The following is a 14335-nucleotide window of genomic DNA, read 5'->3' as shown; positions in this document are numbered from 1 at the left end:
CACCTCTCCAGCAGCAGCGGATTCCAGTTCCTGCTGATGCAGGGACCGATCTGGCCATTTCCACACCAGCCGCTCGTGCGGAGTAGCCCCCGTCTGAATTCACAGCAGGCTGCTCCTGCGCACGTCAGCTACTCGCCTAAAAAAGACCAGTCGCACAAGGGGGAAAACTACCGTTTTGCTTTTCGTTTCAGGAAAGAGCGGCAAATTCGTTTTTGGCTCCCAAGTCGCCAGCCAGCTTACGAGAAAGGTCGGGTCTGAGGCTTGCCGTGCTTCCTGCTATCGGTGGGGCCACAGCATGCGTTAGTTACGGGGCCAAATCTCAGCGCTTCCCGCACCAGCCTGAAGAAGAGCTGGTGCCCGCGGGAGGCACGGGAAATGTAACTTTTCTGCCTGCCTTGCTCAGCCTTGAGGTCTGCTTTTGAGACACGGGTGATGTAAATTGTACGTGCGGAGAACACACAGGCAGCCGCTACGCGAGGCTCACGTTTATAGCCCTGCATCAGGCAGAAGGGAACATAAGCAATTTTGCAGGCCGCGTGCGCAAACCCGGGCTACGCGCACACCTGCGAAGGCCCCCCCGCGGTGGCAGCGCGATGCCTTGCCTAACGCCTGGGGAGGAGGTTAACGTGCAGCGCGAGTCAGCCCCAAATTCTGAACGTCCGCAGTCCGGGTCCAGCAGCTAAACCATCTCTGTTAAGGCAAAAGGGCTCCTTTTGCTTTCTTTGAACTTGGAGATGTCAGATAGCTCAAGACAGAGACCCATTTCCCGTAGGGCACGTTTGAAGCGCATTATATCGTGCTTTTTTTTTTTTTTTTTTTTTTTTTTTTTTTAAATCAGGGCTAGAACTACTGCCCAGGGCTGGACTGAAATCCCAGCACATTCAATACCTCCGTTAACCTGCCCAAGAGCCGCTGGGGTGACACCGGTGTCGCGGTGGCAGCCAGCTCCCACGACGTCTCCGAGTTTGCTCGGCAGCGCCACGTTCAGCACACGGGGTGAAGTCCAGCTCGGCCGCTCCGTCAGCCCCGGGCCTCTCTCGGCGGTGTCCGCAGGAGGTTTCGGGGGGCGAGCGCCGCGCCGGGCCCCTGGGCCTGTCCTCGGCACCCCTGTGCTACTGCACGGCTCTGCAAAGAGCGGTGCCTGAACGCCACCTTGGGATGCGCCTCCTCCACCCCCGGCGGCCACAAAGCTTCCCCAAGGATGAAATTATCGCAAGGACATTTGATCACCACCACTTCGGGCCAGAGTCAAACCAGTAATCTCATCATTGGCTGCATGTCCCGTTAACAGGTTTTAAACAAAAAGTCCCATTGGGTTTTATTTAAAATACCACTACTGAAAACAATCGGGCTTTTTCTGTGGTTTTTTTTTTTTTCCACTTTTTTTACATACAATCACACATCGCCTTACCTAATGAAAACACAATTATGCTTTGTTATTCCTTTTTTTTTTTTTTAAGGGAAATGTCATCCTTTTTCACAGGCGAGGCCAGGTTACAAATTCCTGAGTTTATACTGCACTTAACACAGTCTCCCTTCTTGAATGTTGAGCTGTTTACAGCATGCCGGCAATATGCACCATTTCCCTTACCATCTGTAATGCCAGATGTAGTAAAACTTCATTTCAGTACAGTGAATTAGGGCCTCTATTGCATTGGTTTTGAAAAGATGCAAAGACTTAGACCTGGAGGACTTGGAATAATAGCTTTCCTCCTGTGACTGGTCATTTGTGTAGCATCTTTTACATTTGCCATGTTAATTAAGGGAAAACATCTTCACCACCACTTTTCTTTTACCAAGAGCTCACTGGGAAACATCCGAAATGAGGAAATCCTAGTCTAAACACTTATGTTTAAACTGCAAACTTTCTTAAAGAAACACTCCTTTGAAAGACATTATTCTTTTAATAAGTCCAGTATAATGCATGGTATATACAAAAGTCCCTACTTGATATATATATATATGCATATATATATATGTGTGTGTGTGTGTGGAATGCATTCACTTTTCTGTGTTCACAAACATTTTAATGGTGAAATGTTAAAGTCTTAATCTGCTTCTGGCAGATAATGGCACCAAAATGTCTTTGTTCCTCATCCGTTTTTGTCACTCAAATTTATGTCTGAAGAACTAACAGGGAAAAAAAGAAGAAAGTTTTGCTTTTTTGTTGAATAGTTCCCTACTGGGATTCTCAGCCAGCAATATAAAGTTGCTAATATGTGGAGCATGACATTAAACCCTTGTAATAATCATGTGTTCCTTGGCGTAGGTAAATCAATAACTATAGGTGGGTTAAGAGGCTGGTAATTCACAGTGCACACAGATGCATTCACATAGGTAGTAGTTCCATCAGCCATTACGCCATAACCTACAAAGAAGAAAAGCTCTGGTTACTCTTATTATTTACTTTTATCACACAGCAATGATATGCAGGGTTCAGGATGCCACGTTCATTACTCAGAAGGGTTTAAAAAATTCTGCCCATGCACAAAGTGAAGTTTTCCTGGACTAGTAACATCTTTGTCCCAGAGCTGAACATTTTGCAGCTCTAAGAAAAACAAAATTGATTCTCAACAGCTAGTGGCTATAATCCCCGGCAGCCTACTCCCCAAACCTCCTTAGAAATACTGCTATTTCTCTTTGCAAAGCTTTCTTTTCCCTAAACTTTCTCGTTTCCGGAAGGGATGGGAAGATTGTGCGCAGACAATTTCAGCATTGAACAAGATCTTACTTCTGATCATTTACGTTTGCATAACTAAGGAGTGTGTGTGCATGTTTACCGGATGGGATTTGTCTGTGTGGGAACCTTTTATCCCCCCACACTTTTGAACTTGTTGACTAATTTCAGCCAAATTTGATGGACACTAAAATGCCCGCCCAGGCAGGGAAGAAGGACTTTCTAAATGCGTTCTCCGAAAGAAACAGTGAATTCACACCCTGAGACACCATAACATTTCCACAGCCATTTCTAAACGTCTCAGCTGTGGGGAAGAAGCTTTCATCACCTCTCCTGTCCGATAGGACACCCAAAACCAAGAATTCCAGAGAAAAATATGCAGAAAATAAAACTTTGTCAGTTGTAATGCTTGTAGAAATTCAGCAAAACGCAGGTTCAGAAGGTGAAGAAATATCCCTTCAACTGCCCCGGCACTATGGAGAAACGGACACACTCTCTCCATTGCCAAAAAACTTTAAGTGAAAGACCAGGAAAAGAACATCAGCTTGATTACACTAAACCTAAAAGCTTGATACTGGGAGACTTGCAGGGAAATAAATGCACATACGATCAATATGATGAAATGCATTCACAGTCATAAATACATGACTTTGGGGAAATCACCTAGTAAAAAGCTTTTGTAACAGGGTTCAGTCCCAGCATTAATGAAGTTAATGGTGTAATGTATTAATTGCTACAAACATATACTGAGTTATAAAGCTATTCAGATCCTAGTTAACCTAGTATCCCATAGGTTTTCATGTCTTACAGAAGCACTGTTAATTGCAGATTTTACAAATAAACAGCAGCCAAATTCCTTTCTTCTTCTTTCTTTAAAATATCCTGAATAATGCAAGGCCTCCTGGACTCCCCATGGAAAAAATACACAATAATTAGGGACCGAGGAGGGAAGAAAACTCTGTCAGGTTCCTGTCACAGACATTTCTTTAAACCACTTACTGCTTGCCACAGAACAATTGTTCTGTACAAAATGCAAGGACGGCTAGCGTTGCTGTTGGGACTTTTGCTCGCCTTGGCTACGCATTTCTAGAGAACAAAATTGGCTTGCTAATACACTGTCTTAGCTGGAAGATTCATAATACCACAGTTTTCACTCCTCCCCCCAGCGACAGAAGAGAGTTTCCTTTGCCATGACCTCAGGCAACCACTGGCTGAAACAGGCAACAAAGAATCATAGCTGGAGCCCTGCCATGCTGCTTGTCACCTCCACGGGTGGACAAGCAGCAAGTCCCAGCACAGAGGTGCTTTTTTTGGCAGAGATGGCAGTGCAGAGGGGGAATAGGGAAGAAACATCCCTTCTATGCAGCTCTTCCTCCTGTATGTTTAGCAAATGACTGCTGCAGATGTAGCTCTGCTCAATCAGGGGAAGAACTCATCTGTTCATATCCTGCATTCCCGCTACAAAGAGCAGCTTCATTTGCACAGGCGGTCTGCAATGGGAATTCTCCTCTGCAGAGATTTAGCATCCCACTGCAAAACAGGCTCTACACTTCCCTGTTTGTTTTCTCTAAATTATGATAGTTTACAAGAGGAGTACCTTGTTTCTGTGCTCTTACACCTACTGTGCCAATCAGGTTAATTCAGACCACTCACCATCCTGTGGAAGTGCCATTCTCTTCTCTTGGGAGCAAAACCTGGGCTTGGTCTTAGCAGATGGGGTTTTGTTTACCTGCCTGAAGCTTCAAGGCTTACTGTTTGCTTAGATACTCTGAAACTCACCTGGCCTATGATTTCTGAAAGGACAGTAAGTTTGAGCTATATTCACCAGCTCTTGTGTACAGATCCTCAAAGACTGCTGTCACGGCAAGAGGATAGGAAAAAACACTATCTATACATTGTTTGTTTTCTCTATGCTTTTAACTAGGCATTAACAGGTCACAGCAGATAAGACAGGTGAGGAGAATGGACTTAATCCCCATAAAATAATGATCTGAATGTCTTCTTCCATCAGTTTTACACTGGCACACCTCTAACCAGCATCACTCCTAAGCTAGCAGCATAAAAGTACCAAGCAGCAAGTCTAAGTAGTATTTCTGTGGATGGGCAATGGTTCTACTCAAAAGCAGAAGTATCTGAGTGCCAACTACTCCAGTTTTTCCATTTGTTCATTTCCACACTGGTGAGAACCACAGATATCCTAAATCAAAGGCTGGAGGAGTCCCAGAAGCAACAAACTGGCAGCTGTGGAGCATCTTTTCCTGCCAATAATCTAACATTGTGAAAAACTAAGCAGCTGATAACACGTGCTTATATGCCAATGGGTACATTTCTGCACAGCCCAGTGGTTTCTTTTGGTACAGACACTGCTTGAAGACTTGCTGCCATTACATGTGCACCCTTAACAGGATAGACTTCTTCTCTGAGACAAACTCCTACTGTCAATGACTTCAGCAAAGCACATTTGTCACCATTTACTGACTTACGTGATGGGAATTTATTTTTCCATTTAAAAATCATACAGGCAAGAAAACATCGTTTTGTCTGTGTGCTAATTGTTTCCCCTGCCAAAGCAAATCTATACATGAATACACATACTGCACTTCTACACAAGTCAGAGGTGACATCCCTCTTGATTTGATCTTCATACAGGCACTGATGAGGGAGACCACCTTAACTGTCCAATCTTGAAGATTAAGCCTTTGAAGCACCTCCCCACTTAAAGCACTTTTACCCATTTTACAAATGCAGAATCTGAAACACGGAGAACTTACCTGAGTTATCTCAAGTCACACAGAGATTCAGCAGAGGAAAACAGAATTCATCAGTCTTAATCATTTTCTGTAACTACTGAACATGTGTTCTTATTTTAAAATTCACAGTAATTCTCATCAAGAAGGAGCCATCATCTTATTTTATAGATATGGAAATGGAAAGAGAAGCTGAGGTACAAATATTGAAATGTAATAATAAACTTCATCTGTATGTATATATGAAGCCAAGTGATTCGAATTTCTGAGGTGCTTCAGTTCAGGTGTTCAAGTTTGAAAACACTAGATTTTAGCAGACAATTTCTGTGTTCATGGTTTTAAATATGAATATAGAGGAACATTTTCTAACCTTCATGGATATGTCCAAAAACATGCAGCCTCGGCTGTATTCGTCTCTGGACTGTGTTCAGCAGCTCAACACATCCTACTCGTTGCATTTTCTTAGGAACCCAGTCTAGAAAACCTTTAGAAAAGAAAAGAAAGCTTTAAAAGAAGCCAGGTTATCTGCAAAGTGTTACTGCTGTAGTATTCAAAAACATTTCTGAAGTTTAAGGTCTCCCAGCTTCTCATATGCAGTCACAGAAGAACTGATGGGGGGAAAAGCAGTGTTTTCCTTGGTCAGTAGAAGAGGAAGGAAAGAAAAATATTTGAAGAAAGACACAGGAGCTGATCCAAAAGAAAAGGACGATAATTATTCTTGCCAATTGTTTATGCAAGGGAAAAAAATCAGTGCAATTAAAGCGTCTTTGCTTTGCTGCTGGCAGCAACACTCAATGCTTCATCCATCCTTCCTTTAAGAGACTAAAGAGTACGGAGCAGTATGTCCAAAGTGAGTGTCTAAAGTCAAGTATCTAAATCAACATTTAGCTGTTTAAATCAAGTCCTAGGTTCTGATTCTAAAAATGAAGCACTTTTTGTCTTTAACCTTGGATCTGGTGCTGCTAATACTCAAACTATACTGTTATCACGTTGAATCTTAACATTAGTGGAACTTGAGTGAGGAACCCCTAGAGTGCCTAAAACCAGTATCCTCAAATAAAACTTGTTTAAGGCTCCATGACATAGCAAAACACACTAGCCTGAATGTATGTGCTTTAGCTAGCAAAAGAAATTCAATCCTTTTGCAGTTGATATGTTTATAAATGGTGCATTTAGTTGCACAAAGTTCTTATAAAAATAATTCTTTTATGAAGACAGACAAAAATCTTCAACAACTTGCTTATATGTCTAACATCATGACTTCAGAGGGATGCTGCTACTGTAAACTAAAGCCTTGTGTTTCTTGGTGCTTCCTTCAACTAGTAGTATTGGAAGCATGTTGTTGTATTAGAGGGTTTGGAATAACTAATCTGTTTTTTTTTTTTTTTCTTTCTATTGCTCTGCTATTTTTATCAGGCTCAAATCTGGAAACATAAAAGATATAATTATTTTGTTTTTCCCTTCCTTATTTATCCTCTTACTACCACTGTATGCCTGTCATAGCCTTGTATATCTGACCTGGATTGCTGTAATCGTGTGAATATTTTATATGCCTTTGAGAAAACAGTGGCCATCCAGAGAAGTACAGACTTTGGGCCTAGTTTTCCTACGCATATTTTTGAGGCCATGTCAAGCATGGCTAAGCTGCCAACCAACCAGAACTATGATGTTCATAAGAGATTTATACATCGAGAGAGACCTGTTCAGATGCCAGTATTTGAAAATTGGCTCAGAGAGGGATTATGAAAACCGTAAAAATTTCAATATCATCAGAGCTACTCAGAGAGGTAGGTCCAACTTTCAAAAGTTATTTAGGCATGCAGTGTCCTAAGTGCCAACTAGAAGGAATTCTGATAATGGACTTGGACTCCCAATTCATTTGGACACTTCTGAAGATGCCAGCTTGGCTCCTGAGGAGTTTGTGTCTAAAGAAAAAATGTAGCTAAATTCCAGACAAAGGAGAGCAATGTTCAACTCCAGAAACTCATTCTACTGGTAACTTCTGTCCTCCAAAGCAGTTCAAAATTCAGTGTATGAAATACACTGTCAAAATGAGCCCAGCAACTCTTCCAGAATCCACTTCCGACTTTCTTCAGAGTAAATGCATTATAGCAAACTCCAGGTTTTGCTACTTCAACGATTTGAAACAGTTAATTGTCGGAACCTCTGTGGTGAACATAAAGGCAAAAGTATTTCCACTTCAAAAACTTTGCAAACAAAAATCCATAAAATTAACTTCTCCATTAAATTAAGCATTATTTATGTTGAACATGTTTTTGTTTACATGCATTATCACCCTTCTGAAGCTTTCCCATATGTTTGCAGCTTATTATATACACCTGACTACACAAACTAAGAATAATTGATTACACCTAGCTAACAATTAGAGTTCATCTTAGGGTTTTTTTAATGTTTGGTTACTTGAAACAGGTTTCTGCAGCTGTCAGGAAAGTATAAATCTTTCTCATACACAATGAAGCAGACAGCTACAAATGAAGACTTAAGGGTGAAATTAAATTAAGAAAAAAACAAAGAAAAATAAAGTGAGCTTTTTGAAGAGAAATAAAATAATCCTAAATGTAGATCTTTAGAAGTCGGGGAAAGGACTTAAAAACTTATCCTATATATAAAAAAAAACAAAAAAAAAAATGCTGATACAGAAGTGAGGATTAGCACAGATTCCATAATCATGTATACTACGGTTCATAAGCTACAAAAATATGGCATATCTTCATTAATGAACAGGTTACCAATAAAACGGTCATTAATAGCTGTTCAACCTTTGTTTTCTCATCCTCTGTGAACCTCTTGTAGCCCTGCCCTGATTTCATCCCAAAGCACTACTCTAGAAGAGAAAAAAATGAAATAATAATGGGTCAGACTTTTGTTATGGATCTAAGTGACTTAGAAACACAAAGTCTATTAACTCTTAATGGTGCTTCTAAATCATGCAGGCAATTTTATCAAACAATGTAGCATTAATTAGGTTAGAAGGATGCGTGCTCTTTTGAAGTGAGAGAATGAGAAAAAAGCACAGAAAACAGATGATAGACATAATTTAGGCAGCCGTGCCGGAGAAAAGGAGGATTTTGCAAGAAGGTTGATTGCTTTTAGGATCATTAAGAACAGCTCCAGCGATGCTGTCCAAGATCAGAACAACAGTAATCAGCTTTCTGGTTAAAATAATTGGCAGGGAGGGTCAAGGAGGCTCCCAAAACATCTATGGACAATGCTACACAATAAGGTGGTCCTGTAAACAGGCAGGAGTGCTAATTTCTTTCGAAGCATCAGCCATTTGTTGCTATGGGTGCCAGGGATATCACCAGCTGATGCCCCGGGCAGACTGTTATGTGCCTCAGCCATCTACTAAAGCATCAGCATGAAAAAGACAAAGAAACAGGAACTTTTAAAAAAGAAAATCCTTGGAGGATGGTTCAAGCTTAAGAAAAAAAAAAAGAACAAATATTGAGGAAGGGAGGGATTTGGGGGGAATTCATGTTATCCCGTTATAGCCAGTGGAGATAGGAAGCTCCGCTTCAGAATTGTTACAATTATTAAATTACGCCTTTACTATTAAATTTACTATTAAGTTTATTATTACAGCATGCTAGCTGGACTCTAGCTCTGCCCTGTTCTCTGGAGACTCTCCTTCCCCCGCAGATCCTACAGGCTGCCTGGAGAGGCTCAGTTAGCAAGGTGCAAGATGCTGGCTCGTGTCAACCCTGCTCTCCACCTTCCAGTGCTGGATTACAACCTCTAGATATAGTGACAGTCTTTGAATGAGCTAGGTTTGGATTTCTTTTACAGCTAATTGGCTGAAGCAGCTGCTTTTAAAAATGTTTTTAAAAGAACTGATCTTTCTGCTAATGTTTTAAAAACATACATACGACACAAACAAAACGATATCAAAGATCCAGTGTTACCACTCAGGTCTTGTATCCTATAGGAATTAGCCCCAGTAATAACTATTCAGAGCTGACATCTGAAGGCCTAAACAATTCATTTCTGCCATCTGTTTTTATGATACAGGTCCATATTAAAATCAGTCTGTGGCATGAAATAGGCTAGATGGAGTATCAAAACACTTGCCCTTATTGTGAGAATTGTGCTCACAAAGAAGCCCTTTCCCCCAGGATTAGTGAGCAGTGGAATGCAACTCTGTCTTTCTAAAAAAAAAAAAAAAAAAAAAAAAAAAAACACACACAAAACCCACTTCAGATACTTTCTCCTCCAAATTTTGAAAGAGGAGAAGAAAGAGTGGAAGACAAAAGGATTTTAGCTTCAGGAAACTGGGGACTGAAGGGAATCTAAAAGTTTAAAGAAAGCAACTAGCTTTCATCTTACACAAAGCACTCCAGCACAGTTAAATACATGCTTAACATCCCTGTCCAGTTATTAAATCACTGAGAGTATTTGCATTAAATTTAACTTGTTTTATGTTAAATATGTTGAAAAATGTTAAAAGCCTTTACTGAATCACAGCAAACATTCCTCTGATTATTTTATTTCCATAACACAGACCAAATGACTATTACCTAGCAATATATAACAAATCTCTCCTAGCATGCTTTGTATCATCTGTATTATTATTAGTAAGACACAAATGCAAGACCGCTTCTTGTTGATCTGTTAGTATTGCCACTCCACTAAAGACAGGCAGTTCATCCATGCCATCCAAAGAGCAGGCACACAATGGCAGCATTTGGGTTTGTGAGCCAGAAGACACATCATGCCAGCAAGAGGAGGAAAAAGACAAACTCTGGTATTTGCTGGCAAGGGAACACTACTGCAAGAGAGAAAGCCAGTGGTAAAAAAAGTAGGTGGAAAGCTTGGGCCTGCTCCTATATTTCTCTCCAACCGGGTTTTAGGTCTACTGATTTCACCAGTGGCAGAGGCACAGATAAACCGGACTTTGCTTATTTGTAAAGCTCCTTAAGACTTAATGTATTAAGGCTTTATTTCTTGATTTAATTCCCTACCATTGAGCACAGGTAATGATGAAACACAAAGCCGAGCTGCAGTCCTGGCACTGCTCGACTCAGCAGTGATGTTGCCCGTGCCTTCTGCAGAGCCGGAGTTCCCTTCTGTCTACAGAGAGCCATCAGTTTCTGTACAATCACTGGACATACAAAGCTAACAGCACTAGTATTTTCTTACCGAGAGGTGGTCCATGTGTAATAAGAATATCTATTCCATCTGGAATAAGGTTCCATTTCTCTAATAGTGCTTGGCCTCGTGGAAGATTAAAGCCCCAGCCATAAAACCAAGGTTGCCTGCCAAGAGAGGAGGAGAATGACTTCAGTGCTACTCCCATATATTCATTACCTGATTAAAATACTCTTTACTAGCATGGAATTTGGAGACACAAATGGCATTCATTTTCTTATTTCTATGCACAATAAAACTATCTTTCTATAAGGCCAATGTTATTTAACATGTGTGGAAAATCAGTATAGTTCTTACCCATTTAAGTAGGCAGTATACAGTAAAATATTCACAGTATTCCTCCAACTAGCTGAGAAGTAACTATTACAAGAGCTGGATAGCAAGCTCTCCATGCATGCTTCAGTGTGCTGGACTCCCATGGTATCTAGAAGAACACCTGTCTCAGATAGGTATGTGTGGATATATGTTTCACATTAGCTCACTCCACGTTTACCCCTGAGCCTATGATCCACTGGGCAAGGATAGACCCTGGCACAACAGATCCTGTTACAAAGTTGGAGACATCATCTGCGCAGTTTTGTTTTCCCAGTTGCAAGCATCCCATCAGAACAAGAATATAGCTTCTTTTCTTATATATAATTTTTCTCTGTCCTCTAGTGTGCTGACTTGCTCTTAAGTAAGACTTTTAGTACTCAAGATTTCTGATCAGACGGGCATTTACATTTTCTAAAACATATTTATGGAGCAGCTCATCATGAAGCAATGGGACTGTAACACTGCCAGTCAGAATATAATTTATCTGCATATTGCCATCCCATTGATTAAAAAACTGTATTTCACAGCAATTATATCACAGTGGTAAATTATGTCTTGCTGACTATGCTCTAATTCTAGGTCATAAAATTGAGGGGTTAGTTTTAGTTTGGATTTTTTTTTAACTTTTTTGACTGATGTGTCCTACCCATATCCATATTTGGAGAACAACAAATAGGCTGCTGTGATTTAATAAGGTTTATGGTAATTGCAGCCTTAGCATTTATAAATACCTACATATCAACCAAAGTTCCCTTTGAGATGTTACTTTGTTGAAGAAAGCTTTACACTCCCTCTCTGCATCAAAAGGCAGAAAGAAAGATTCCTTTTAAAGAAATTCTCTGAACTCCTCTTTACATCATGTATGGCAAAGACAAAAGAAAATGCCCATAAAGCTATTATTCATCCTCTTCCATTACTGATGCTTGACTAACATTTTGAAAATTAGCATGTCTGCAGTCTCTGTGATGATATATTTCCCTCTTCTTTCAGGATGCTGCAAAGCACATGTCGATTGAAAACAGCTTAAAAAATACAGAGCTTGCTAAAACACAAAGGGACAGGGCTTACGCAAGGGAAGAAGAGAAAATTCTGGTAAAATGAAAGGCAGAAGGGGGATTCGCAGAACATTTCCTTTCTTGTATGGACAACAAGAGCCTTAACTTTTCTCCATACATAACGCAGAAGCTTCCTGCATGCAAGGCACAGCGCTCCCCTCCTCGCTCGTTGTCGCGCCATGCTATGGGCAAGCAGGTGTCCTGGCAAACAAACATGACGCTTTGTCCGCCTGCCTTTGGGACCGGGAACCCATCTCAGCCTCCAGAAGCTGGGAACAACGATGCGAAGAAGAGGTGCTAAAAGCAGCAGTGCTGGAGTAGAAACTCCGCTCTGGGTCAGGCTGCTCAGGGCAGGGACTAGCTGGGCAACTCACTGAGGACGAGCCAGGCTCTCCTCAGCCCCTGCCATCTGCAGCCACCTCCACCTTTCATACCCGTTTTTTGGTTACCTCTTCACCCGGCAGCAGGCTTGCCTCCCACGCAGCCTGGCACCCGGCTCGCAGGTATACGGCATCTCACCTTTCTGCTGCCAGGGTGACAGGGCAGTCCCGGTCCGCTCAGCGGCTTCTTTAGCAGCGAGCTCCCTGCCTAACGCTGGCAGGCAGAGCCAAACCGCAGGCTGCGCAGTTTGAGCAGAGCAGCTCTGTGCCCAGCTCACCATGGACAGACGGGAGTATTTTTACCTCAAGGGAATGCTGTGAAAATAAGTAAACCGAAGCCTGTGAGGCCGCTCAGATATTGCAGAAGCAGGGAGCTTTATAAAAATATGCAGGGCTTCTCGGGCTTGCACACCCGACCTCAAACGCTAACTATCTTCCTGCGCCAAGAGGAAAACATTAAACAATTTGGCAAACTGCATTCTGGCCCAGTGCAAGTTTTCCCGGAGCAAAACCCCACTGACGAAAAACACTTGTAAGGGCAAACAGGAGGCAAACAGAGTGTCGGTCGGTAAATCCCGCTTTCGCTTTCAAACCCACTGAAAGAGTCACCGAAGGGAGCGCCCCATCGCTGGCCCTGCCGTCCCGCACCTTGCAGCTGCGCCGGGCGCCGCAGGGCGGCCCGCGGCTGCTCCCCCGGGGACGGACCAGCACTTTGCCAGAGAGAAAAAGGGCGCAAAACCTATCGAATCGTTCTTGCAAGACTACAACGACGTGTTCAGAAACAGAAATAATCGCGCCGGTCACAGGTCCTGCCGGAGGTCAGTTCAATCCCGTCGAAACCCGAACGCCCACGAGCGGCCTCCGCGGAGGGGAGAGTGGAGGCCAGCCGCCATGGGGCCGGGCCTGCCCCGGGCCACTTTGGAAGAAGCTTTTCGAACAAGTTTTCCCTAACGAATAGGCGTGACCGGCTTATCAAGACAAGGGCCGCCTTCCCCCCGGCCTCCCTCCCTTCGCGGCGGCAGGGCACCGGCGCCCGAGCTTAAGGGTCGCCAAGTCACGCACGCCGGAGCCGCTCTCTTGCGACGGGGCAGCGCGTCCGCAGGGGGGACTTGCCATCACGCTGCCTTCTCTCGCAATCCCAAGACCAACAGAAACGTCTGGAATATTTCTGGCAGAAGGCCGGACGCCAAGAAGCGCTTCGGGGGAAGACGTTAGCGTGCTTCGCGCGTAAGAAAAGGCAGGACGACTGCACACGTCCGCGCCCTCCGCTGCGAGAGTCGAACGGTCTTTAGAAGCCCACCAGGATTTTATAAATCCCCAAGCCCCTTCTTCCGCAATGTTACTGCAAAACAGCCATCAAAGTTTCTGAGCGGGGGAAAAAAAGGATGCCTTCAATACCCACTAACAAGTCTGTGACCCGGATACCATGCCAAGATAACTTTGTCTGAAATTTCCATTTATTATGGAACCGGAAAATAAAGTCTTGATTCAAGCACAGAATTTTTGCATCCCTCTTTCAATGCTTGGTCAGGAAAAGTACAGTTTTTAAAATAAATTATTCCTCAAGAATCTGTCACAACTTACAAAGAAAATACTATAGTACATGTTTCATAAGAGGAAAACCTGCTATTCTCAAAAAAAAAAAAAAAAAAAGATGCTAGGAAAATGGATTTGGCAATGAGGGACATACACGATGAATGTATTTCACCTCTGAAGTGAAGCGCTCATGTGTAGAAATGTACTTTGATTTAGGTTTTATCTTCTTAAAGTGAACAGTGTGAGTCTCTCGATATACTGTTGAAATTCAACAGTATTACTATTATTGAAATTCAGCAGTATTATTATGACAAGAGTAATGATTGTCTACATATCGGGTTCCAAGGGAAAAATATATTGGAAGTGAATTGGTTTACAGCACAATTAACCTTATGGTAAAAACATATGAACAAGTTTTGCAGGTCAAATAATCTACCATTCAAAAGGGCTGAATTATCC

At 42.4% G+C, this 14335-nt stretch overlaps 1 protein-coding gene across 4 annotated transcripts in view; it reads right to left on the bottom strand.

Annotated features, from left to right (window-relative positions):
• Nucleotides 1-1884: 1884 nt before the first annotated feature.
• MPPED1 (metallophosphoesterase domain containing 1) overlaps nucleotides 1885-14335 on the bottom strand; it is a 64416-nt gene continuing 51965 nt past the window's right edge. For all 4 annotated transcript variants that reach the window (XM_062570712.1, XM_062570732.1, XM_062570741.1 and 1 more), the window contains 3 exons: nucleotides 10582-10697; nucleotides 5795-5908; nucleotides 1885-2368 (listed from right to left, as the gene is read on the bottom strand). In XM_062570712.1, the coding sequence (XP_062426696.1) occupies nucleotides 2250-2368; nucleotides 5795-5908; nucleotides 10582-10697 (349 nt within the window). In that variant the 3' untranslated portion in view covers nucleotides 1885-2249. The remainder of the gene's footprint in view (nucleotides 2369-5794; nucleotides 5909-10581; nucleotides 10698-14335) is intronic.

The sequence above is a fragment of the Rhea pennata genome, chromosome 1 (assembly GCF_028389875.1).
Source record: "Rhea pennata isolate bPtePen1 chromosome 1, bPtePen1.pri, whole genome shotgun sequence".
Taxonomy (NCBI): domain Eukaryota; kingdom Metazoa; phylum Chordata; class Aves; order Rheiformes; family Rheidae; genus Rhea; species Rhea pennata.
Note: the sequence above shows the minus strand (reverse complement) of the source record. Positions and strands in the feature narration are given on the sequence as shown.